We start from the raw sequence: 23,842 nt of genomic DNA on the forward strand, positions 1-23,842 counted from the left end.
ACAGGCCTGGGCAACAGATCAGATGTGATGGGTAAGAGACAGTGAGGAGTTGAGAATAATACCTGTAAGCCTAAGGAACTGGGAATCTGGAGATCAGCAGAGAGGTTTGGGTAGAACGGGTAGATTGGAAAAATATTAGCATAGAGATGGTAATTAAGTCCATGGGAGCTGATGTTTTCACCAAATGAAGTAGTGCAGAGTAGGTCTGACTAGAAGCAGCTGTTGAAATAGAGGAGAGTTGTTTAACTCTCTAACCTATATACATTTGAACTCTAATGACAGGAAGATACTGCCATAACATCTTTTGACCTCATCATTCCACTGAAACTGCCCTCTTCAAAGTTCCTAATGATCTCTTAATTGCCAAATCCAAAAGGCATTTCTCAATTCTCATTCTTTATGACCTCTCTGCAGGTGACCTGTTGGTCACCATCTCTTCCTTTATACTTTCTTAGATTTCAGGGACAGCATTCTTTCCTGGTTCTCTTACTTATCCGATCTCACCTTTTCAGTGGAATGATGAGGTCAGAAGATGTTATGGCAGTGTCTTCCTGTCTTTAGAGTTCAAGAGTATACAGGCTAGAGAGTTAAATAACTCTCCTCCATTTGAACAGCTGCTTCTAGTCAGACCTGCTGTCTGGAAGCAATGTAATGAAAACAATGATGGACTTAGAATCGGGAGAGATCTGGTTTCAAATCCTATTCCTGACACTTATTATCTGGGTGACCATGGACAAATCATTTTACTTCTCTAAGTCTCAGTTTCCTCATGTGTAAAATGGGACTACAATCACTGAATTTAACTACACCACAGAGTGGTCATGGAGATCAAAGGAGATAATACTTGTAAAGGGCTTTGCAAACCTTAAAGCATTAAACAAACAAATATCGGTTATCATTACAGGAAATTTGTCCAGCCACCACTGGAAGTAAGTCTAAGCACTGGAAGTGACTAAGCTAAACTGACTACTGAATTGTACTTTGCACAAAGAATTTAGTGGAACCTTGTAAGTGAAGCCTTTCATGTGTTCCACTCGAAGGCAGAAAGACTTTTTGTACAAGAGAGCATATTGGGAAAGAAGGTAGGAGGGCTGGTCTGTCCTGGTAGTTGGGTGGTTTCTGTCAGGACTACTCAGGATGAGTTCAGTTTGGAAACTCAAAGGAGACAAAGTCCATTTGTTTTCAGCAGGATCTCCAAATATGTTTACTGTTTTCTTTATGTCATGAGAGAACTTATACTCTGTGAAATAATCAATTTCTGGTCTGTTCTGGTGAGTTAAATCAATTCCCTTTCCCCTCCTCACATTTGATACAGCCTGCTTCTCCAATCAGAATTTGAGAAATTTGTGTGTGTGTGTGTGTGTGAAGCCCTTGGAGAGCACGGCCGGTGTCTCTTGCCTTTTTTTAACCCCAGTGCCCTGCCCAATGTCCTCATCATGCTGGCTACTCAATAAATATTTGCGGCTATGAGCTTGTTCATTTTTGTTACAGGTTTTCTGTTACCTCCCCCTATCTATCAGCTAGAGAGAAGACATTTTTAAAAAAGGGCTTTGAGTTAGGAATTCCTCCATTCTGCTGATGAAACCAAGGTCCAGGTTGCTGACCTTAGAGCTAGAACCATGTTTTAGCTACTCTTTTCTCAAGGGGCACTGAGATTAGGCTGTTTTTATTTCATGGTGAAGTTTTATTGCTTGCTTCTGGTGGTTTTAAATATATTTTATTAATGCTGTATTTCACTATCCTCACACACTCAGACTGCTTGAACAAAGGGCAGGGTGTTGTAAGTCAAAAAGCATGTTAAGGCTTTGGGAAGCAAGGTCTACAGAAATATTAAAAGTTCTCTATCTCCACTCTCCCTTTGAACCCAAAATGGGCAGCATCCATGCACTTTTTTTTTTGGCTAGGCAATGGGGTTAAGTGACTTGCCCAGGGTCACTGTCAAGTGGCTGGTCTGAGACCAGATTTAAACTCAGGTCCTCCTGAATCCAGGGCGGGTGCTCTATCCACTGCATCACCGAGCTGCCCCATCCATGCACTTCTAATGGGGGAAGCTCCCCCGTCTTTTCCTTCCCCATCATCTTCCCCTTTGCTGTCATTCCCTAGCCTTCTGTTCTCCTCTCTAGCCATTGCTGTGCCCAGAGACTGCTATGTCAGTTACAGCTATCCACACAGGCTGCTGCTTGGGGGATAGAGTTATGATTAGCTTTCAGTGGTAGTCATCATTTCCTGGCATGGGACCTATCTCTAACTTAATTGCTAGACGGGAGAATTGTTACAGCCTTGCTGCAATGAGGTTTCTCTGGTCTTCTGGCCACATCTCAGGCCATTCTTCCTCTGAGGCTGCATGGTCTAGTGATGCTAGATGCTCCCTGCTGTTACGTTATGACCTTGCCCCGTAGGTAGAGACAAAGTTTGTAAGGCCAAGCTAGAGGCATATTCTGACACATCTTTATGATATTCTGCTTCCCTGAAGACAATAGCTAAAAAAAAAGTCAGGGGAAGGGTAAACAGGATTATATTTTGCGTATAGTTCATAAAAATTGTAATTCTGTTCTTCATTTATCTTAGGGCACTGTGTGTCTACTGCTGCTAACATATTCTAAATGCAGGAAAGTAATTTATAGGAACCACATGAAAATGCATTAGCAGATTTTCAGTAGGGCTTATTAAAGTTTTAAACTGTCGCATTTTGGAATAACTACAAATTTCCATGGTGTACTAAGACTTCCACGTTCACAGAGGTAGAGAGGTGTTGAAGAGAGAGTTGCTGAAAGGTGATGTGTGTATAACAGGGACAGTTAATGGTTAGCAGTGAGAAAGAAAGTAGATGTCCTTTTTTGCTATTTCTAACATGAAAAGTTTACATGTTAACTGCCCCAAAGCAATACTGAACAGTATGTCCTGCCCTTTCTTTCTAATAATGAATTTGTACCTGGCAACTTTGTGGGATTGTATTGGAAGGTCACACTGAACATCTCAGTGATCATGTTGGGTTGGGTAACCCCTCCACCAGGGTAGAACACAGATATAAAGACAAAATGGCACTGATTCCTGTCTGGCCTTCTCTTCAATTCCACAGGGGCAGTGCTACAGTGAATAAAGGAGCAGAAGGGGCTAAGAATCACATATTTATAAATGTCTGTGCAACTGCTGATACTCTTAATGCATGATCTTTTTCCAATGATCAGTAAGTTGATGCTTTACTGGAGGAAGTGTCCAGAATGTGAAAGAGAAAAACAACATGCTTATCTTTGAGCATTCCCCACTCCTGATTGGAAACTAACCCCTACCCTGCTTACCCATCCCTATAGGTAAGAACCCAGAATCTATGCTCCATTTGAGGCAGCTAAGTGGCTCAGTGGATAAAGAGCCAGGCTTGGAGCCAAGAAGACCTGAGTTCAAATCTGGCCTCAGACATGTATTAGTGGTGTGACCCTAGGCAAGTCACTTCACCTTTGACTGTCCCAGTTTCCTCAACTGTAAAATGGGGAAAATAATAGCACTTACCTTATAGGGTGGTTGTGAGGATAAGATGAGATAATAATTATAAAGCACTACATAAATGCCAGCTATTATTAACTATTTAGAGCCTTTGGCCCACTTCCTGTTTCCTAATTGTGGTGGGCCAGACCCCTTCCCTACCCCAACCCTGCAGAATGGACATAGCTGCTCACATTGCTTGTATGAGCTAGAAATAAACAATAGTTCTTCTAGTAAGGTGGAGGACCACTAAGCCTTACCTTTAACCCTGACAATGATTCCTCAGGTTCTCTGGGTCTTTCCATCTTTTCTGCTGCTACACCCTCCAGACCCCCAGGCACTGTCCCCAGGGCTTTGCCATCTGCCTCACGCATAAACCCATTTTCTTTTAGGTCTTCCAACCACCCTGCAGCTGAACTTTCTTATGTATGTTGTCTCTTCTAGTTAGAGTGTCAACTCTTGAGGGCAGGCACCTTCTCAGTTTTTCTCTTTGTATCCTCAGGGCTTAGCACAGTATTTATAACATACATGCACAAGCACATAATACCTGCTTAACAAATTTTTTCATTCATTTATTCATGCATTCACTTACAAGTAGCCAGATTTTTGTATCCCGCTACAATGATTTCAATAGCTTCTGTGAGGTAGGTCATCACAATGATTTAGTACTTACATTGATGGAGAGCACTGGGCCTGTTTTGTACATACAGTATCTGTCTGTCCCAGTACAAATGTCTTGCATGTCTTCCTCACTTCCCTCAAGTCCAAGTTCTTTTCGGATAAAAGCGCAAAAGCCTTCATTCTGTTGGAACTCCCTCTGACACAGACAAACTGCAAAGAAAACCATCCAAGAGCAGTTGTAGTAATCAATGTGGTAACCAAGGCTCAGTTTGCCTCTAAAATGTCTCATTCAGCTCTTCACATGTGCCTTATGCTAGGGTACGTCTATACTGTAGACAGTATTAGGCAGAGAGCAACAGTGTAGGGGAGTTGAATGTATACTTGCCTTGGAGTCAGGAAAGATGGACGTTCAGATCCTACCTCTGACACTTACAAGCTATGTGACTGTGAGTATGTCATTTAATTTCTCTGTGCCTGAGTTTCCTCATCTGTAAAATGGAAATAACCACCCCTTAGAGTATTTAATTCACCCAGTGTTTGAGAGGATCAAATAAGATCATCTGTGTAAAATGCTATGAATGTTGTTGTTGAGTCATTTTTTCAGTTATATCTGATTCTTCATGACCCCATTTGGAGTTTGCTTGGTAAAGATACTGAAGTGGTTTGTCATTTCCTTCTCTAGCATTTTATAGGTGAGGAAATTGAGGCAAACCAGATTAAGGGACTTGCCTAGGGTCACACAGCTAATAAGTGCTGAGGCTGGATTTGAACCCATGTCTTCCTGACTCCAGGCCTGGCACTCTATCCACTGTGCCACCTAGCTGCCTTGTTATAAATTTAAATGTCTATTATTATTATTATTATTAAGGAAGTGAATCAAAGGAGACTGGATCAAGTCAAAGAAATTTTCTATGTAATCTGACAATATAGTAGAGTGTAGATCATTGTTAATCAAAACGGAGAAGTTCCTCCATAAACCTGATGAGATTATAGGTCTTGGCCATTGGATGAAAACCAGTGATGGAACACAGGGAACTCCTAGTGATTGGATAGTGAATGATCAGTCATGCAACTTATGGCCTATACAGGCAAGCTAGAACTTGTCTTGTCCTACTCTGTTAGAACTCAGCTCTTGAGGAATTGTTTTTCATGTGTTTCCTCAGACCTATTTCAGAGTATGTCAAGGGGAAGGGGGAGGTGCAGGGTATTCCTCCCATCTTCCAACCAGAAGCATCACTGACAACTTGTAGCAGCATATGGCCACAGGAAACATGTGCTTCCATGCAGCCTGAAAAGAGAATTCAAAGATTGTTTCCTGAATGCCAACTTCCTGTGTAGAAAAGGGAAGGGGTATTTTAATCTCCTTAGACAGTGTGATCTTGGGATCTTGCCTCTTAGCAGAGAGAGAAATTTTTCAAGGCAGCACCAGTTTTGAGAATTGCCTCATGGGTAACTCCAAGTTCAGGAGTTCCTGAGTTTGAGAATTCCAGGGACTAGATCTTCTAGAGAGAAAAGATTTCCTGATACCTCCTGCTCCTTGGAGGAGAAAGGCAATGTTCATCATTTTAGCAGAGTATAGTACTTGGACCATGAAGCCAGATAAGGGATAGTGCCCATTCTAAAGAAGCATGCAGTGCCCTACCCAAGGATTGAAAGCAATGGATACTACAGTCAAGCAGCAGTTTTGGAGCAGTCTCTGACAGTAAGCATTCAGCCAACCAGTGTCTGGAAGCATACTGTATACTATGAAACCAAGGTCAGGAGCCTCTAAGTGGTGCAGTATATAGAGCACAGGCCCTGGAATCAGGAGGACCTGAGTTCAAATCCAGTCTCAGACCAGACACTTGACATATACTATCTGTGTGACCCTAGGCAAGTCACTTAACCCCAATTGCCTTGCAAACAGAAAGAAAAGAAACCAAGGTCAGCAGGAGCAACATGCAGACTTCGGGGTCCTGCAGCGTTGGAGGCATGAGCTGTCCCTTCTCATGTTTCTTGACTATACACATTCCCTTCGTAAGTATCCCTTCCAATATACCCTGGTCATATCCATCCCCTATGTATTTTCCTCTCTTCTTATGATTTCTATGTGCATCCATTCTCTCTGCTGATGCTGATTTTTTTTTTTTGTGGAAGAGTGCACTCCAGATTTTTGAGGGAGATATCTGGTTGTTGTTTTTTTTTTAATTTTTTAATTTTTTTCCTGCTGTCTTAGTAAATGACTTTGCTTTGAGCTAATTATGCCCTCTGGCTAACTTTTAAAAGACAAACTTATTGGTGAGGGCTTATAATGTATAATTTAAGGGTACATGTCCATTAAGTGCCTAGTGCTATATTATTATTATCGTTGTCATTATTATTATTATTGCTATCATTGGCTTATGACAAATATTAGCTGACCAGTCTTTAACATTAACCTGGAATTAAATATAGAACAAAACGTAAGATAACTTCAGTATGATCAGTTTAAGTGAACAGGTCAGCAAAGATATGATCACAAATCAAAAAAAGGGTGGTTCACATCTCACCTGAGTGTTTCCTAACGTTTTCATTTACATTGACTATCTTGGCCTGCTTTAGACATTTGCTCTTGCATAATCCCTGTGTTCAATAATAAATGAAATTGAAAAATGGAATCATATTAATATCAGTGGACATATTTAAAGAACCAGTAGATTCTTTAATTCAGCAAAAGTTTGAGAATTGTTTTACTGGCAAACTCATGAATTAAAAATCAGTTCTTAGTATTTTTTTTAATAGAGAGAGTGTCTATTGAAGTTTTTATAACTAGGAGTGAAGATCTCATTGATTCAGTAGAGTCCAGAGCCTGAGCAGGCCCAACTGTAAAAGGACTTAACAACTCATAAATCGTGCCTAAGTTATTGGCATATTATTGAGTGTGGCAAGCAGGGCCATCAGGGCTTGGGATCAGAAGTAGAATTGGCATGAGAGAGTTAAGAAACTCTAAAACAAAAGTGTCGCATTCAAGGGTGCCACAATATCTAAGGAAATTGTTTAAGAGCCAGTAATTATGTTGAAGAAATAACAAGCAAGAAATTTGATTACTAGTTTTCAGCTCCTACTTGGAGGGCCCATTCCTAGGTATAGTGGATCAGGAGTCGGTTGCAGAAGACTTACTCTAGCTTCTATAGTTGGAATAAGTCACAAAGACTCACCTAGTTCAGCGAAGAAGTAAAAACATAGAGCAACTACAGCAGTTCTTGGGGAGCATCTTCTGATGAGGAGAAAATATGTCATTCAAGACTAGTTAATGTTAAAGTAGGTTTAGATAAGAGTCACATGGTGACTCTCTTTTATACTTTCTACGATGGCTGTTCCAAATGTTGTCTTTTCTCTTCACATCTCATTCCATTTACACTGAATATATCATGTATGCACTTCCCCCCAAGTTGTCTTCCCCAGTAGAAGGTGAGCTCCTTGAGGGGAGAGGCCATGTTTTTGCCCTTCTCTGTATTCCCAGAACTTAGCAGAGTACTTGGCATTTAGTAAATACTTTATAAATGCTTATTGATTTAGGATTAGTGAGATCCTTTTCTTGTACTGTGCTGAGAAAATAAAGGACATTCATCATGAGTTCCCTCTTCTCATCCATTACATACCTCTACACCATCCCTCATTCTCTCTTCCTTTGTTCTAGTCCCCGATGAAGAGATGACTCTTCTCTTTTCCGAAGCCAACCACTCTACCTATGCCCTTGACCTCATCCCCTCCCTATTTCTCTGGGAGTCTTTTCATAATCTAGTTCCAGCCTACCTTTCCTGACTTATTTTCTATTACTCACCTTCATATAGTCTAGATTCTAGTCAAACTGGCTCAATTGTTTTTCCTTGAATTCAGCATTCCATCTCTCATTTCTGTACTTTTCTCCCATCCCCAAATTGACACAATCTTTTCCTCAGTTTCTTAGAACCCCAATCTTCTTTTAAAGCTTAGCTCATGTGCACCTTCTAAAGTAGGACCTTGGATATAAAAAATTGGATAAATGTATTTCAGTAAAATTTATTTCCTTTGTAGTCCTATATATTTTAGTTTATATACTTAAAAACATTTTTCTGAGGGGTCCATAGATTTTTACCAGATTGACAAAATGTTCCCATGACATAAAAAAGATTAAGAACTCCTGTCCTAAAAGAAGCCTTTCCCAGTCCACTTAGTTATTCTTGCTCTCTGCCTCATATTGTCTTGCATTTACTTATTTGCTTACTTGTCTTATCCTCTAGTCAAATGTAAGCTCCTTATGAGTAGGTGAAGTTACTCATTTTTCTCTTTGCATTTCTAGTACCTAGGACAGGGACTCACTCATTGTGGGCACTCAGTAAATGCTCGTTGGTGTTGGAGGTTTTAACATTATTTCATTAAGCTATTGGATATTCTAATTGCATTATGTGCTACTATTATTAATTACTACTACTACTATTATTAATTACTACTACTACTACTACTACTACTACTACTATTACTACTATTACTACTCTCTTTTGCTGATTACCATGGAGCCGTTTTTGTAGCTCCTTGGTTTATTTGCCAAGGGACTGATAGTAGGTAATCAGCTCTAACTCAATTCAAATTTAAAGGCTGAGTAGAAAAGGAGGTGAAATCATGAGCTAAGTTGAGGTTTTGAGTTAACTGTGGATTATCCATTCAATTTCCTCCTCTACTATCATGAAAAGCCAAGAGTTGGCTTGAGATCTAAGTGTATGCAGGCTATTTTTTGCCAAGCATGATAGTTTCTAAATAACCTCATTGTCTGATACCAGTGAATGTAAATGACTATGATTTATATTGATCATAAAGCCAAAACAGATGTTAGAGTAGCTTGTGGTTTGATTTCTCCTTTGAACTGTAGCTATTGCTGCAATCAACAGGCATTACTGGATGTTGCTGGAGCCATAAGGATGATATGGTCAGACAGAAAAAGCCTAGATAAGACTTTGTAACTGACAATTCTTAAAACCAAAGTCCTAAATCAGAGGCACTAGCATTTCAACTACAGATCTGAGTTTCAATTGACTGCTTAAGTGGGAAGTTAAGCTTGGCTGGCAACTACCAACATTGACCTTGATGGTCACTAATCAGTCAAAGCCTCAAATGAGTTTTTTTTTTTTTCATTTGTCCTTGTTCACTCCAGAGAAAAAGTGGTGAGGAGGATCCACAAATGTCACAAGAATATGTGGAAGAAACAAGAATAGTTGCTGATAAAGTTTATTTAGCTGTTACTATAAGGTATACACTATCTTATCCTCGGTATTGATTTTAAAAAATACCTAAAATTAAGTTTCCTACTTTACAGGTCTGGTGGGCCTTTTTGCATTATTCTGAATTGTGTAAATGAGTATATGGAGGTTTTTAATCCGTTATTATCCTTCCAGTTTTATGTTTAAATGTCCTGGGGACAATTTGGCTTATGTGGGTCTCTCAGCAAGCCTTCTGGAACTTACAAGGGATCAACCATGCGCTCCACTGGCCGAGGCAATGCTAAGAGATCTAGAGGAACTCTCCTCCATGCCTCCACTCTGCCACGTTGCATGGACCCCCTGGGGAGAACATATTGGAAAATAGGATGAACACAGGATGAGTAGGCATTGGTGGGTTGTAATCTTTATCATTTGAAGGACAAGATCCCAGATCTATCAAAGTCTCAAAGCAGCACATGAATCAGAATTCCATTTTTTCACCTAATATGTCTGTGAAGCTGCCTAAAGACATTGGGGAAGATTATAAAATTATGTTTATGGTAGCAGTCTCCCCAGCATTTTAAAGACAAAATTTTCAATATGTTCATAGACAGACACTCAAAGAGCTTTCCCCTGATTTTGTAGATGATGTTATTAACAAGGATGACAATTTGTGTATAGATGGAGCTTAAAAAGCTAATGTTGTTTTGATATTGTGAAAGACTGTGGACCTTAAGTGGACCTTAGAGGTTGTGTACTCCAAACCATTCATTTTACAGGCCCTTGGAGGTCACATGATTTGCGCAAGATCACATAAGCAATATGTACCAATACCAAGAATTGAACTCAGTTCACTGTTTCCTATTGTCCAAGTGCACTGATTACATTTATACTGCTAAAGATATCTCCAGAAGGTATCTGTGTACTTACAAGGATTTAAAAAGTTCCAATTTATTTTTAGGCATTAGTATTCAATATCCTCCACATTTTCCAGAAAAATCCCCTGTCCCAAGTAGGACTGCTGCTATTAAGTTTAAACTCAAGCAATGAATTGACCCTATAAAATGCTGAAGCAGAGATAAGGAAGGAAGAAGATGGAAGAAAAGCATTTCTAAATGTGAATCAGACTGGCTGGTTCTTCCAGTCGTAGCTAGGATAGCACAAAGTCACACAGGTAGAAGGAATATGATACACAACTATGGAAAGGAGAATGATAGAAACCCTGGGATAGAAGTGCAAGACTGATGCTAGGTAGTCTGCCAGTTGGGTAGGGTGCAGAGGGAAGGAGGCTAGGATGGAAGAGGAAATCTCCCCAGCTCCCAGCCCACCATCTGGTAGAATCTGATTTTAACTTCTAATTCTTGCTAACTAGTTGTTAAATGTTGTTGTATCCATGCTGCCAAAGGATGACAAGTGATGTCAACATTCTCTAAATTTAGCTTCCTGGGGCAAAGTCCTGGTCACTCTGCTCTAGTTATAGTTGTGTGGGTTCCAGTTAATGCTAGAAAGATCCTCCTTTCATTCTCTTCCATATGCCTATAGCTTCTGCCCCCAAAGGTACAGGTCAGATGGATAGTTCTATTTTGGAAATTTCCCCTCACTTCCCCATCATAATATAACAATTCAATTCAATGCTTTTTGACCAGATCTGTGGTTTCATTGGTATCGAATCAAAGATCTAGGAACTATTAGTAAGGAAAACCCCTCTGCTGGTGCAAATCAATCTTGCCTCTCCAACTTATACTCTGGAGCACTGAAAGTTCAAGTGACTAAAATCATTCACCAGGTGTCAAAGGTGAGATTTGAATCCAGGTCTTCCTTATTCCATTGCTTCCCATTGCCTTATTATATTTATTAATTACAATATGTATGTGCTATACTATATTTATTATTTTCATTATGTTTATATTATATAAATTATATAGAAGGTTCTTTGGTTATATGGAATTGTCATGTGTAAGAAATGTTTCTTAGGCATTGGGAAGTCCACATAATGGTACACAGTCAGGTGAGAATTCAAGCTTTGGTAAATGGAAACAGTAGGGTCTATAGCAGTAATAATGATAATGATAATAATAATAATAATAGTTGTCATTTATGTAGCACATTAATACTTTACAAATATTATCTCATTTTCCCCCCACAACAATTCTGGGGGGATAGAGGTAGATGGTGTTATTATTCTTATTTTTACAGATGAGGAAACCAAGACTGAGGGAGGTTAAGTAGCTTGTTGGTGGTCACACAGATAGTATGTGTATGAGTCTAGATTTATGCTTGGGTGTTCTTGACTCCAGGCCCAGCCCTGTATGTTCCACCGAGCTATCTCCTGAAGCCTCCTTCCTATAGCAGGGCGAATAGAGGGATGCAGAGATCAAACTTTTAGATACTTTCCGCCAGGAGAAATGCAGATGACAGGGCTCCTAGGGTTTAGCCCAGGCCCTGCAGTGTGTGACAGCACAGAATAGTGGAAAGATTGTTGATTTCCTGATTGCTTAGAATCAGGAAACCCTGAGTTCTAATCTCTTCTCAGGCCCTTGCTGTCTTTAAAACCACAATCAAGGCAAGTAACGTTTCAGAGGTTGTTTCCTTTCCTTCAAAATTGGCATAATAATAATACTTATACTACCTATTCCACAGGGTGGTTGTGAAGCAAATTCTCTGTAAACTTTCAAGAGCTCTGTAATGGAATTATCATTGGTAAAACAAATGGTACCCATGAAATATCTTTTTTAAGCAAAGGATCATCCATTCTGAATTGGAACCAACCTTAGAAATCATCCTTCCCTTATTTGATAGGTGAAGAAACTGAGGTCCATGAAGGGGAACTGGGTTGCCTGAGGCCAAATAAGCAAGGAATCAGGCCCAGCTTCTCTGAGTCCAAATCTAATCATCTTTCTTCTGTGCTGTACCTCTGAATAAGTACCTGAGCTGTTTTTAGCCGTGATACCAAGACACCATCCAAAATTTGTTCAAGTACGTGGACCCTCAACATCCAGTAATAGCACCTCTGTTCTATCATGATAGGTCATGTGGTTTGCAGGATGAGAGTTAGGACACTATTGTTTGTTTGCTGGGTTGTGATCAGAGGTGGGCATTCTGGTTCCGGCTCTGTCCTTCACTAGCCTTGTCAACTTGGATAAGTGTTAGGTAACCTCTGTGAGCCTTAGTTCCCAACTCTGTAGGAGAGGTATGATACCTGCCCATCTCATAGGGCTATTGTGTGGAACAGAAGATATACTATCAATGAAAAGGCTTTGAAAACGATCAAGCATTACACAAATGTAAGGCATTTTCCATTCCTTTAATTGCTTGTATATTTATATTTATGTTCCTGCTTCTGATTCTTCCAAACCAGGGCCATCCTTAGAGGGGTGCAGGGCCTAGGGAAAATTACAGTATCAGGCTCCAGGGATATCTTCATTCAAGGAAAATCTAGTGAGAAGCATCAAGAACAGCCTCGATTGACTGAACTGAGCTTAAGCATCAAGGATGATAGATAGGAGAAGTATTACAGTTTAAAGAAAATAGTCAATAGCACAGATATCACAAAAAGGCAACATACACAAAAGGATATGTTTGAAAGGGGGGAGAAAGGACATAGTTGTCAGCAAACCAGTCCTGGTCTCTCCTATGTTGCCTTGGTGATGATGGAAGGAGGATGGGAGAACTCAGGGCAGATTGTGAGTGAGAGCATCAGTTTTTGTTTCAGCAAAAGGTGTTGATGCTACTTACCCTACTCCCCTCTTGTTATATCCCTGAGTTATATGTTATATGTTATATCCCTAAGTCATTGCATAGCTTCAGCAATCTGGTCCCTCCACTATGTCCCCTTCCCTCCACAAAGGCACAGATCCCAAGACAATTGCTTAGATTACAACACAATAAATATGGTTCTCTGTATTGCTGGATGGCAAATTTCTTGGAAAAGCAACAAATCTGAATAATTTCATCTGAGTTGTATTTTTTAAAGTGAAATAAAGTTTTTTTTTTGTTCTCTGCTACTTAGATAGTATTGGGTTTAATGACTTGAGGATTAGGGAAATTCACTTATAAATTTAGACCTTAAGTAATGATTTACTAGATCCTTAACACTTTGGTTAATTCCCAAACTCTGAGCACCATTGAGGTTATCAGTATAATTTTCTACATTCCTGGGGTAAGAATAACCAGTATATGTATACTTGTATTCAAATTAGCTTGGGAGTCTTCATGTTTCATTGAGGATAGAGAGGAATTCCTCTATTATTGGATAAATTTGAAATAGCTTCAGAAAATGAGAGTGGCTTCAGTTCGTATAAGAACTGACTTATTCCTTTAGTACTAAATGTGAAACTCAAGTGATATAGGTAAAAATGAGAAGCAGCAGATGAAGAAAGTCAGTATTTCCCAATGTTCCAGATATTTTTATTTACCTTTACATCACCAAACATGGCTGGAAGGTTATGTGTCTTTGTTCCTAAATCCAAGTGGTAAAGAATATCTTCATCCATAGAATTCAGGTGAGGGTTTTTAACACAGACAAACCTATTTCTGAAAAAAAAAATGAGAGTTAATGTAGAAGAAGTCAGGGGATAAATTAACACTCAAAAGAGGAAGAATGACAATCAGATTGAAATATATCATGAAATATGATCATATTGGTTTCCCAATATGGTTTATAGGCATGTTCTCAGCTCTCACGTGGGTCACAAACTTTACGCTGGGGCCAGTGATTTGTTGAGATTCCTTGGGTATGACCTCCCAACACAAGGAATCTTAAAGATTGCAGCTGAAGTAGAAGCTAGTCAGAAAAAGGATACTTTTTCATTCACTTTGTCAATAAATGGCTGCCATGATTGAAGGAACTATTCCCTATGCTATGATTAGTTGTAGGCCACAAAATATTATGGCAGGAAAGGATCATGGAAGCACATAACCAAGCTGAAACAAATAGATAAGGATAATCTGAGAAGTAAGAGAGAAAACTGGGTTGAAAGGGCAAGAAAAGATTCCCCACGAGGCCTTTCCTGAGCCTCCCCAAACTAGTAGTACCTTCTCACCAAAATCTCCTTATATACATTGTGGATATACTTACATATGTATTTGTCTCCTCTGGCTGGCCTATAAACTCCTAGAAGGCAGATGCTATTTTTGTTTTGTTCAGTTCTTGAGAGATGAGAGAATAATGAGGAGAAATGGAGAACAAAGAGGATGAGAAAGAGAAAGAGGAGTATATAGAGAAAAAACAAAGTCATAAGGTCTATTTGTCATAAACAATTGGAACTATGAAAGAACAAAAACCAGGAGAATGGACAAAAAATGGAGATCATAAAAAATACCAAGGGTCAGATAAGAAGCAGAAAAATGAAAAACAACAAATCTATTGTCCTAGGAACATCTTTCTAATAGAGATCAGAAACTCTAGATAGAAGTGTGTGTGTGTGTGTGTGTGTGTGTGAGAGAGAGAGAGAGAGAGAGAGAGAGAGAGAGAGAGAGAGAGATGGAAAGGAAAGAAGAAAAGGAGACAGAGAGACAAATAGAGACAGAGAGAAATTATATACTGAAGGACCAAATGTCTAAACACAAAATAATACAAATCAAGAAATAAGGAATACTATTATAATACTCCAACTGCGAAAGATTTTCAGATTACAGTCAATCCTTGATTTCACCATATAACTCACCTTTCCCCAATACTTCAATAGCTCCCTCCAGATTAAATGTTGACTTCAGACCACAGCCTTCAAGTCTCTCTGTCTTCCCTATGTGCTTTCATCTCAGCTATAACTGAAACCTTAACTTCCTTTCTAGTCCACCTTGTCTTCTAATGACCTATTGCACATGGTATTATTCCTACCTCTTGATTTAAGTTTTCCCCATCCTTTCTGTAAATCACAGTTTACCTTCTGACTCATCACGGATGTTACCTGACTTTTACCAACCATTCACACCTAAACACACACAAACATCATTTGAGTCAATAATTTCATAACAGCCTGCAGGGAGCATAGCTGACTGCTATGCTTTCTTAGGCTTGCCCTACTCATTTATTCTCTGGAGGAAGAGCTCCTAGAGGGAAATCCAGAAATGCAATCACAAGATAAAAAGATGGCAAAAGAAAAGAAAAAAGGAAGAAAAGGCAGAAGATTGGATAATGCATAGTTGAATAATCAAATTGACTTCATCTCGTTTTCTCAAGATAAGGGAAAATCTGCTCCCTGTCCTATTTATAACTGAAGTTCAAATCAAATATTACCCTCCAGAGGCAAATGTCCCAATATTTGGGATCTGCCCTTGGCCTCTGTGGAGAATTGTCTCAGATGAGAAAGGAGGAAGGTCAACAGCTATCCATGAGTTGACCCAAAAGGCTCTAGTATATTTTGTGAGATTTTCTCAATCCCTTGGCTCAAAGCCCCCAGTCAGGAAATCTAGGGAAAAATGCTTAGTATCCCCTGGTTGAAGGAGATGGACTCCTCATTTATAGGGAAGGGAATAAGCATTGATTAAGCACCAACTATATTCCAGGCACTATGCTAAGCACTATACAATTATTATCTCGTGATACTCCCAACAACTGTGGGGGTTAGGTACTATTGTTGTCATCTTCACTTTACAGTTGAGGAAACTGAGGCAGACAGAAGTTAAACGACTTGTTCAGGGTTGCACAGCTAATAAGTGACTGAGGTCTCATTTGAACTCAGGTCTTCCTGACTCCAGTTTTACTACTCTAACCCTGGTGCCACCTAGATGCCTCTGCAAAATGAGGGGGGATAGACTAGGTGATCTGTAAGATTCCTTTCGGCTCCAGATCTATGATCCTCATTTGTAACCGTGTACTTTTAAGCAGTTATTAAAGGAGGAAAACAAAATACAATGCTTAGAATGAACAACTATTAGTTCCTAATATGTATGTATTTCCTGAGACTCTTATACGTAAAAGTGTGTTAACTCCCCTGGGGTGGGCCCTTACTAATAAGTCCCTTCCTGGCTGCTGCTCCTTGTCCCTAGGGGCAGGGGCTTTTTGGTGGGGAGAGCAGGAATAGAAAGGGGAGAGTTGTATTTCTTTCTTTCAACCATTTCTCATTGATCTGTATTATAACCATCTAATATCTTACTTCTCAGACCAAGCCAGAGTGAGTTTCCAAAGAGTCACTCAGTCTTTTGATGTCATTTTCTCAGTTCAAAATTAAGGGGAAAAAAAAGTAAAACTCCCTCCTAGGTCCTTCCCTTTTCTCCTGGTTACCACTAACAGGTCTGTCCCCACAGTCCCTTCTTCTTTACCTTCTCTTCCTTTCAACTACTAGCCTCCCCATCACTGTACATAATTTTAGAGAAGACACCCTTTATTTTTCCCAGTTACTCAAATGGGAAAAGAAGAGTAAAAAGGCAAATATCCCATTACTTGCTAAATAAGAAACTTTGGGATCAACCGTGGGTCTCTGTAAAGCCTTATAAAAGAAAGAAAAGGGAAAAGGCCCATGGCTGTTGCTGACTCCACCCTGGATTCCCATTCCTACCTGCCCCAGCTCCTCATCTATCTGGAATTCTTTTAGTCAACTGCCACTGTCACGCCTAGTCATCAGGAGTACTCCCTTTCTATCTTGACTGAAGTAGAGAAAATTCCATTTTTCTCAGTCAATCAATACAAGGTTAGGATTTTTCAAAAGGAATTAAACTAAAAGAAAACTAGTAACACACCAAATCCTAGAAAGAAGCAAATTTCCAAGTTACAGATTTCTGATCCCAGTTTTAATGTCTAATCAAAAATTGGCCTGGCTAACATAGCTTCAGAAGAATGTGTTTCCTAGAATTCTTTTTCCTAGACTCGAACCCATCTGAGGTCTCTTTCCCAAGGTCCTCTTTTTCAGACTTTCCTCTTCTCATTCTTTCTTGTGACTCTAGCTTTTCCTTTAGGGGATGGAGTAGAATATAATCTCTGGTTGAGTTCCCCTAGCCAGGTAGTAGAATAGACTGGCACTTGGTTAATTAGCCACCCCTAGATAGAGAAGCACATCATTTTCTATATTGTACTAGCATATCAGAACAGAATCCTTAGATATTCAAGTATCCCCTCCTCAGGGGGGCTATTCGCTTTTCCTGAGGGACAAAAACTAATTTCCTCATAGTACTTCTTTCCCAAACTCATATAAACATATACATTCCTTCCATCTGCTCCTTTTGTATAATTTAGATTCTCTTATTCCCAAGGACTGCTTTCTTAAGCTGAAGTTTTTCTCTAGACTTTTAATAGAATCCAAGAATCACTATGGTATAGTGGAATAGTGTCTTGTTTAGATTCAAAGGACTTGAGGTCTAGTCTTGGTTTTACCACTTATTAACTACATAACCCTGGATAAAACACTTGAATTTTCTGGGCCTCAGTTTCCTCATCTATAAAATGGGGATAATAATGCTGGCATTAATTATCCTATAAGGTTCTTATAGATTTCAAATGAGATAACATGCGTAAATATTTGGCAAATCTCAAAGTGTTGTACAAATATCAGCTCTTTATTATTGTCGTATGTCAGTTGAAAAGGCTTAGGCTATGGGTCTGATAACAAACTATACTATATGCATGTGTGTACATATATCTATATCTTTAATGAGATATTTAATAAAATATTTGAACTATTATAATAGATGTATATATCTTTTAGTACCTATTGCAAAGGGTTATTGTGAAGATCAAATAAAATAATATTTGTAAAGCAGTTAGTACAGTGCCTGGCACATAGTAGATGCTTAAAAAATGTGTGTTCTCTCCTCCCTTTAGTGGCCATGTCACTGTGACTTCAGCAAGAGATATTCCTCAACAGGAGAGGTTTTCAGGACTACTTTTCCTAGAGGGCTTTGGACAAGCCTAGAGTATAGTGATGTCATTCTGCAAGGACTCTGATTGGTGGGGAGTGTGCCACCAGGCAGGATGTTTAAAAAGAGGATGACATGAATACAGAATAAGAATCGAGTGAACATGGGAGTAGATGGAGCTTTGAATCATTCTATGGAGCTGGAGTTAGGGTGGAGAGACCATATGGAACTCTATGGCTAGGATATCCCTCAATACCAGAGTCACAGCTGGACCCAAACCTCTAGAGCCAAGGTGAAAGCATTTGACTATTCTCCAGTGTGCTGCAGGAGACTTCCAAGAAAGAAATGCCCAGAGGCAGATGACAGTGGACTGTAAATATTTACCACTGTGGCAATGACTTCTGAAGTGACTGCATCCTTTTCCTGCCATACTGAGGAACCAGGGGGATTTAAAAAAAGAATTTGTATTGAATTCCTCTGGAAGTAATCCTTATTATATGGGTTCAGAGAATGTTTTGCTACTGATCCCCTTCTTTGTTATTTATGTTGCTTCCTATCTAAATGATTTTGCCTTTGGATCTATTCATCTCCTGTATGGTCAAGCACAAGAGAAAAATTTTTTGCATTGGTTGGGGGCTTGAGCTATGAGTCAGATGACTGATTACCTAGCACGACCATACTGGAAGTAGTGAGGAATATTATGTCATCATCATTATCCTTATAATACCTATCATTTATATAGCACTCACCATATATCAGGCACTATGCTAAGCATTTTATAACTATTACCTCATTTGAGCCTCACAACAACCCTGGGAGGTAGATGCTGTTATTATCCCCATTTTAGAGATGAAGAAACTGAGACAAACGGTGGGTAAGTGACTTGTCCAGGGCCACACAGCTAGTAAGCATCTGAGGCAGGAGTTGAATTCAGGTCTTCTTGACTCTACACCCAGTGCTTAATCCTCTGTGCCACCTAGCTTACCCAAATGTCTGTTATTTGAGGACTCTCCTAAGTTCAGACAGGCTCATCACTGTAATGACCTCAGCAATTCCTGAGGATCATCATTACTAAATCATACTAAATTATAGATCTTTGAAGTGTTGGAATATTACTATTGTAATTATTATTAAGAGGTTGACAAATCTCAATTGTTTTTCCAGTCCATTTCCCTGGCTTTCAAGAATGAACCTCCAAACCATCTTAGTCAGATTAAACCTACTCTTTAAGAAAACCTCCCAGGAAAGAAAAAAGTATCCTTTTCCTTGATAGCCAACCGGTCTCGGTGACTGAGAATTCTCTTTGACAGTAAATTCCTTTTTTTTTTTTTTTCGTTTGCTTAGGCAATTGGGGTTAAGTGACTTGCCCAGAGTCACACAGTTAGTGAGTGTTATGTGTCTGAGGCCGAATTTGAATTCAGGTCCTCCTGACTCCAGGGCCGGTGCTCTATCCACTGCACCACCTAGCTGTCCCTGTCAGGACATTCTTAACTAAGTCATGCCTTAGAAGGAGGAGCATCTCAAGAATCTCCAAATATCAACATCATTTACTGCAATAAAAACTTGCCTAGAACTCCATTCCATTTCTTGGTGCAGCATGAATCTTTTATCTCACCATTCTAAAATGTGTGATGCTGTGTGTGTGTGTGTGTGTGTGTGTATGTATGGGGTAGCAAAGAACTAGAAACAAAGAGGGTACCCACCAAATGGGGAATGGCTGAACAAATTGTGGCATATGAATGTAATGGAACATTGTGAGCCCTAAGAAATGCTGAATAGGAGGAATACAGAAAAACAGGGAAAAACTCAAATGAACTCATGTAAAGTGAAGTAAACAGATCCAGCAAAATGATATATGTATAATGACTACCATAATTTAACTGAAAAAGCAATAAGATGAAGCTAAGCGTGATATAATTATGACTAATCTTGGCCCTGGAGAAGAAATAGAGAAATGTAACTCCTCTTTCATTAGAGAGGTAGGAGACTGTGGGTGTGAAATGTTGCCTATATGATCAGTTATGTAGCTTAACGACTTTTCTTTGTTATAAGGGAAAGATGGAAAAAAAATAAAGGAAGACTTGGATAAGCAGGGAATCAAAAATGTATATGAACCCTTGCAGAGTAAAGTAAACAGAACCAGGAAAACAATGTACACAATGACTACCATAATTTAACTGAGAAAGCAATAAAATGAAGCTAAGTGTGATATAATTATGACTAATCTTGACCCTGGAAGCAGAAATATAACTCCTTTGTTTCATTGGAGAAGTGGGGGACTCTGGGTGTGGAATGTTGCATACATGATCAGTTATGTTGGTTGGTTTTGCTTAAATAATTTTCTTTGTTATAAGGGGAAGATGGGAAAAAAAATAAGGGAAACCTGGGGTGGGGAGGGGCAGGAAGTAAAAAAAAAAGTGCATTACCACAAAAGGCAGCAATAGAACTTTAAATAAGCAAATGAATGAATGAATAAATAAATGAGTAAGTATAAAAAATGACTAGGGCTTGCTTTATTAGATTTCTTTCTTTGCTTTATGGACACTTCTGTACATTTTAGATTTTCCCTTTCCTGCTCCTCTAGAGCACACAGTACAGAAAGGAAGAAATGCAAACCTCTCCCCAAAGCTTCATAAATTACACAACATGGCCAGCCTTTAGAAAATACAACCAGAGAAAAGTCCTAGCAAGGAAGCAGTCAAAGGATAAACCTCTCCTCATGGCTCTCTTTGTCTTCATCATTTTTCATTCTCTCTGTGTCTCTGTCTTTCTCTCTCACTCTCATTCTCTCTGTTTTTGTCTCTGTCTCTCTCTGTCTTTCTGTGTCTCTCTGTCTCTCTGTGTCTCTGTCTGTGTCTCTCTTTGTCTCTGTCTCTCTCTGGAAGGAATGAACACTATAGAGGCCCACCTCTGCTAAGGAAGGCTAAGTGATTCTTTTTGTTGAAGTACTGGAATGACTGAAGTATGATGGGAGAAATCCCACACAATCCACCGTGAATCAACCAATACTTTCACAAATGCCTAAAGCTTGATGAAGATTAATGATCCACAGCATTCTGTGAACTTGAGGATAACACCTAAGCTAAATACGCCAACAGTTTCCACAGATTTACGTTTACCCTACAGTTGTGTGACATGTGATATTTTTGAAGCAAATTTTATCTAAAGTCAGTCACAAAGCTGGTGAGGTTGTTTCATAATGGGCTACTGGAAACAGTCAGTCAGACCTCCCTGGGGCACTGGGAGGCACCTTTAATGGGGTCCCAGGTTCAGCCAATTTTCTCCTGAGTTGAAGGATGAACTCTATGGAGTACACTTCAGGCTTGACTTTGAATTTCTTCACTTAAGGGAGTTGGTTAAAGCCTTAACCTCATTTCCAGTGATTTATATTGCCCCAATTTCTTAGATAAATCCGTGTGCAGAAATCTGATATAAATGAAAATGTTATTGATAAGACAGTTTGCATTCTTTCTCTCCTTTCATATTACAATTGCTATTTCCACTACCTAAGCTTTAAACTTAAGAAGTTTAAATAGTAGCACAGGCCAATATTCAGAGTTGAATTTAATATAACACCTATAGAGAGCTCATCTAATCAGAACAAATCCAAAAAATGTCAAAATTACTCACCCAACATAAGTATTCCTGTCAGTCTTCATGGATTTACTGGAGTCAGCTAAAATAGATGTCATGCTTTTCTACTATGAGACACAATCAGTCTTGAGTTTGAAATCAAAAGAAGGAAAAACAAATACCAGTGTCCGCTCTTAATTTGTGGATCTAAACAGAATTTTTCAAGCGTATTTGCTGTGGTTAGAGTGATGCTCCTTGCCTGGTGTTTTTCATCAGAGATTAGCAATGGAACTTTTCCATGGGCCTTTTCATCACCTCAATAAATTCAAATATTCCCCCTTCTCTGGTGACCTTTTCTTATATACTAGAGTTCAGACATTGTCAAAGCATTTTACGCAGCAGATTGGCTCTCTAGGAAGGTGTGGCATCCTATCCCCACTGTCAGGTTGGAAGCCTGCTCACTGTTTGTCCCTGTTCTCACATCTGGCACTCATCCCAGAATGAGTTTGATGGGGCACATGGACTTATTTGCTTTGAGATTAGGTACAGGGATGCAAGCCCTCTGTTGGTTTCCATAACAACCCCACTGGGTTTTCCTGCAAACGTATCCAGCACACGTGAGAACTTTCAGCCCCCAAACAATCACTTCCCTCTCCTAAACACTTCCCCACCCTCACCACTCTCAACTTCTATTTTCATTCTTTCTAATCACAAGTCAGGATAACATCCAAAGTTAATACTTAAGCACAACATCTCTTGTACTTGGCTAGCGCAGCTTCTCATACAGATGACCAATATTTAAACTGTATTCATTTCTTGAGGTCTCACCATCTATCTGGACTGTCAGACTGAGTCTGCATCACAGTGAATTAGTTGTTTAGGGGCCAAACCAGGTAGAATTGTTGAAATGTCAATGTCAATCTGACATTTTTAGAAAACACAGTGTCCCTGTAAAGGGTTCTATGGATATACCCCCCCCCCACTCTCCCTATACATGTATATTATATATATATATACACATACATATATTTATTTATTTATTTACTGTCACTTCAGTCTTCTTGGGCCCTCAGTTTGCTCATCTGTAAAATGTGGGGGTTGAATTAGAAGATCTCAAAGGGCCCTCTTATCTCTAATATTCTGTGGTCTTACTGATTCTCACTATTCTTTTCAGGAAGAATTCAGAATTATTCAGTAGGACCCAAACTTATTTCCTTTTTAAATTCCCTCCTATGGAAGCCAATTGCAGTTCTATGCTGATGGAGGCCTTATGAACATTACTCTCATGGCTCCTATATAAGTCAAAGTATAAAATATTCATAGATGCAAAACTACTCTGATCATTTAGAATTTAGTGATACACATTGATTTTTTTTCAAGAATGTGCGAATTAGGTATAATATTTTTTTCTTGTACCATAGTATGTGTTGACATCTATATCCATTCTCCATAGTGCTGCTATGGCTGACAGTTCTTGTTTTTTTCTCCTGTACCCCTACATTGACCTTCCTCTCTATAAATCCCAGCCACTAATTCATTTCTCTCTTGGGGAGGCATCAGCAGAGTTTGAAGGTTGAGATGGAGAGAGTGAAAGGAAAGGGCCCAGGCAGTTAAATTAGTGGCATGGTGGAGGTGTCAAACTCAAATACAAATGGGGGTCACTAAACCATAAGTGTATCTGTAGGCTGCATATTGACTTGTAAAACCATGTAATAACATTATCTATGTTTTATTGCATTTTTCACTTATTTTGTTAAATATTTCCCAGTTACGTTTTAATCTGGTTCTGGCCCCTCTAGGGCGTGTTGTGGGCCATAAATGTTCTTCAGGTTACATGTTTGACACCTCTGATATAGTGGCCTGGAAGTCTGAAAACTAGAGTATAAAGCAAGCAGTCAATAAAATGTATCAAGTACCTGCTATGTTCCAGGCACTGTGCTAAGTAAGCTCTTAATAACTGTATAGTCTTGAATGAATCAGTTAACCTCTATGGGCTTTACTTTCCTCATTTGCAAAATCAGAGAGTGAGGTAAGTTGAACTAGATGATGTCAGGTCCTTCTTATCTCTAATCCTTAGGTCTCACAACCTTTCTTATACATCTCACATCTGAACTCTCTTTTAAGTGTTCTCTTACACACACACAGACACACATACCCCCATTTAGAACATGAAATCCTTA

The 23,842-nt window shown here is 39.3% G+C and overlaps 1 protein-coding gene across 1 annotated transcript in view; it reads right to left on the reverse strand.

The window, feature by feature from the left end:
- The window catches only part of LOC114045640 (uridine phosphorylase 2-like), a 46,202-nt gene extending 24,229 nt beyond the window's left edge, over window positions 1-21,973 (reverse strand). The window contains 4 exon segments of the mRNA XM_027865707.1: window positions 4,154-4,266; window positions 4,269-4,311; window positions 13,712-13,829; window positions 21,720-21,973. Of these exon segments, the coding sequence (XP_027721508.1) occupies window positions 4,154-4,266; window positions 4,269-4,311; window positions 13,712-13,829; window positions 21,720-21,781 (336 nt within the window). The 5' untranslated portion in view covers window positions 21,782-21,973.
- Window positions 21,974-23,842: the final 1,869 nt, after the last annotated feature.

Source organism: Vombatus ursinus, unplaced genomic scaffold, assembly GCF_900497805.2.
Source record: "Vombatus ursinus unplaced genomic scaffold, bare-nosed wombat genome assembly UNPS02014779.1, whole genome shotgun sequence".
NCBI lineage: Eukaryota > Metazoa > Chordata > Mammalia > Diprotodontia > Vombatidae > Vombatus > Vombatus ursinus.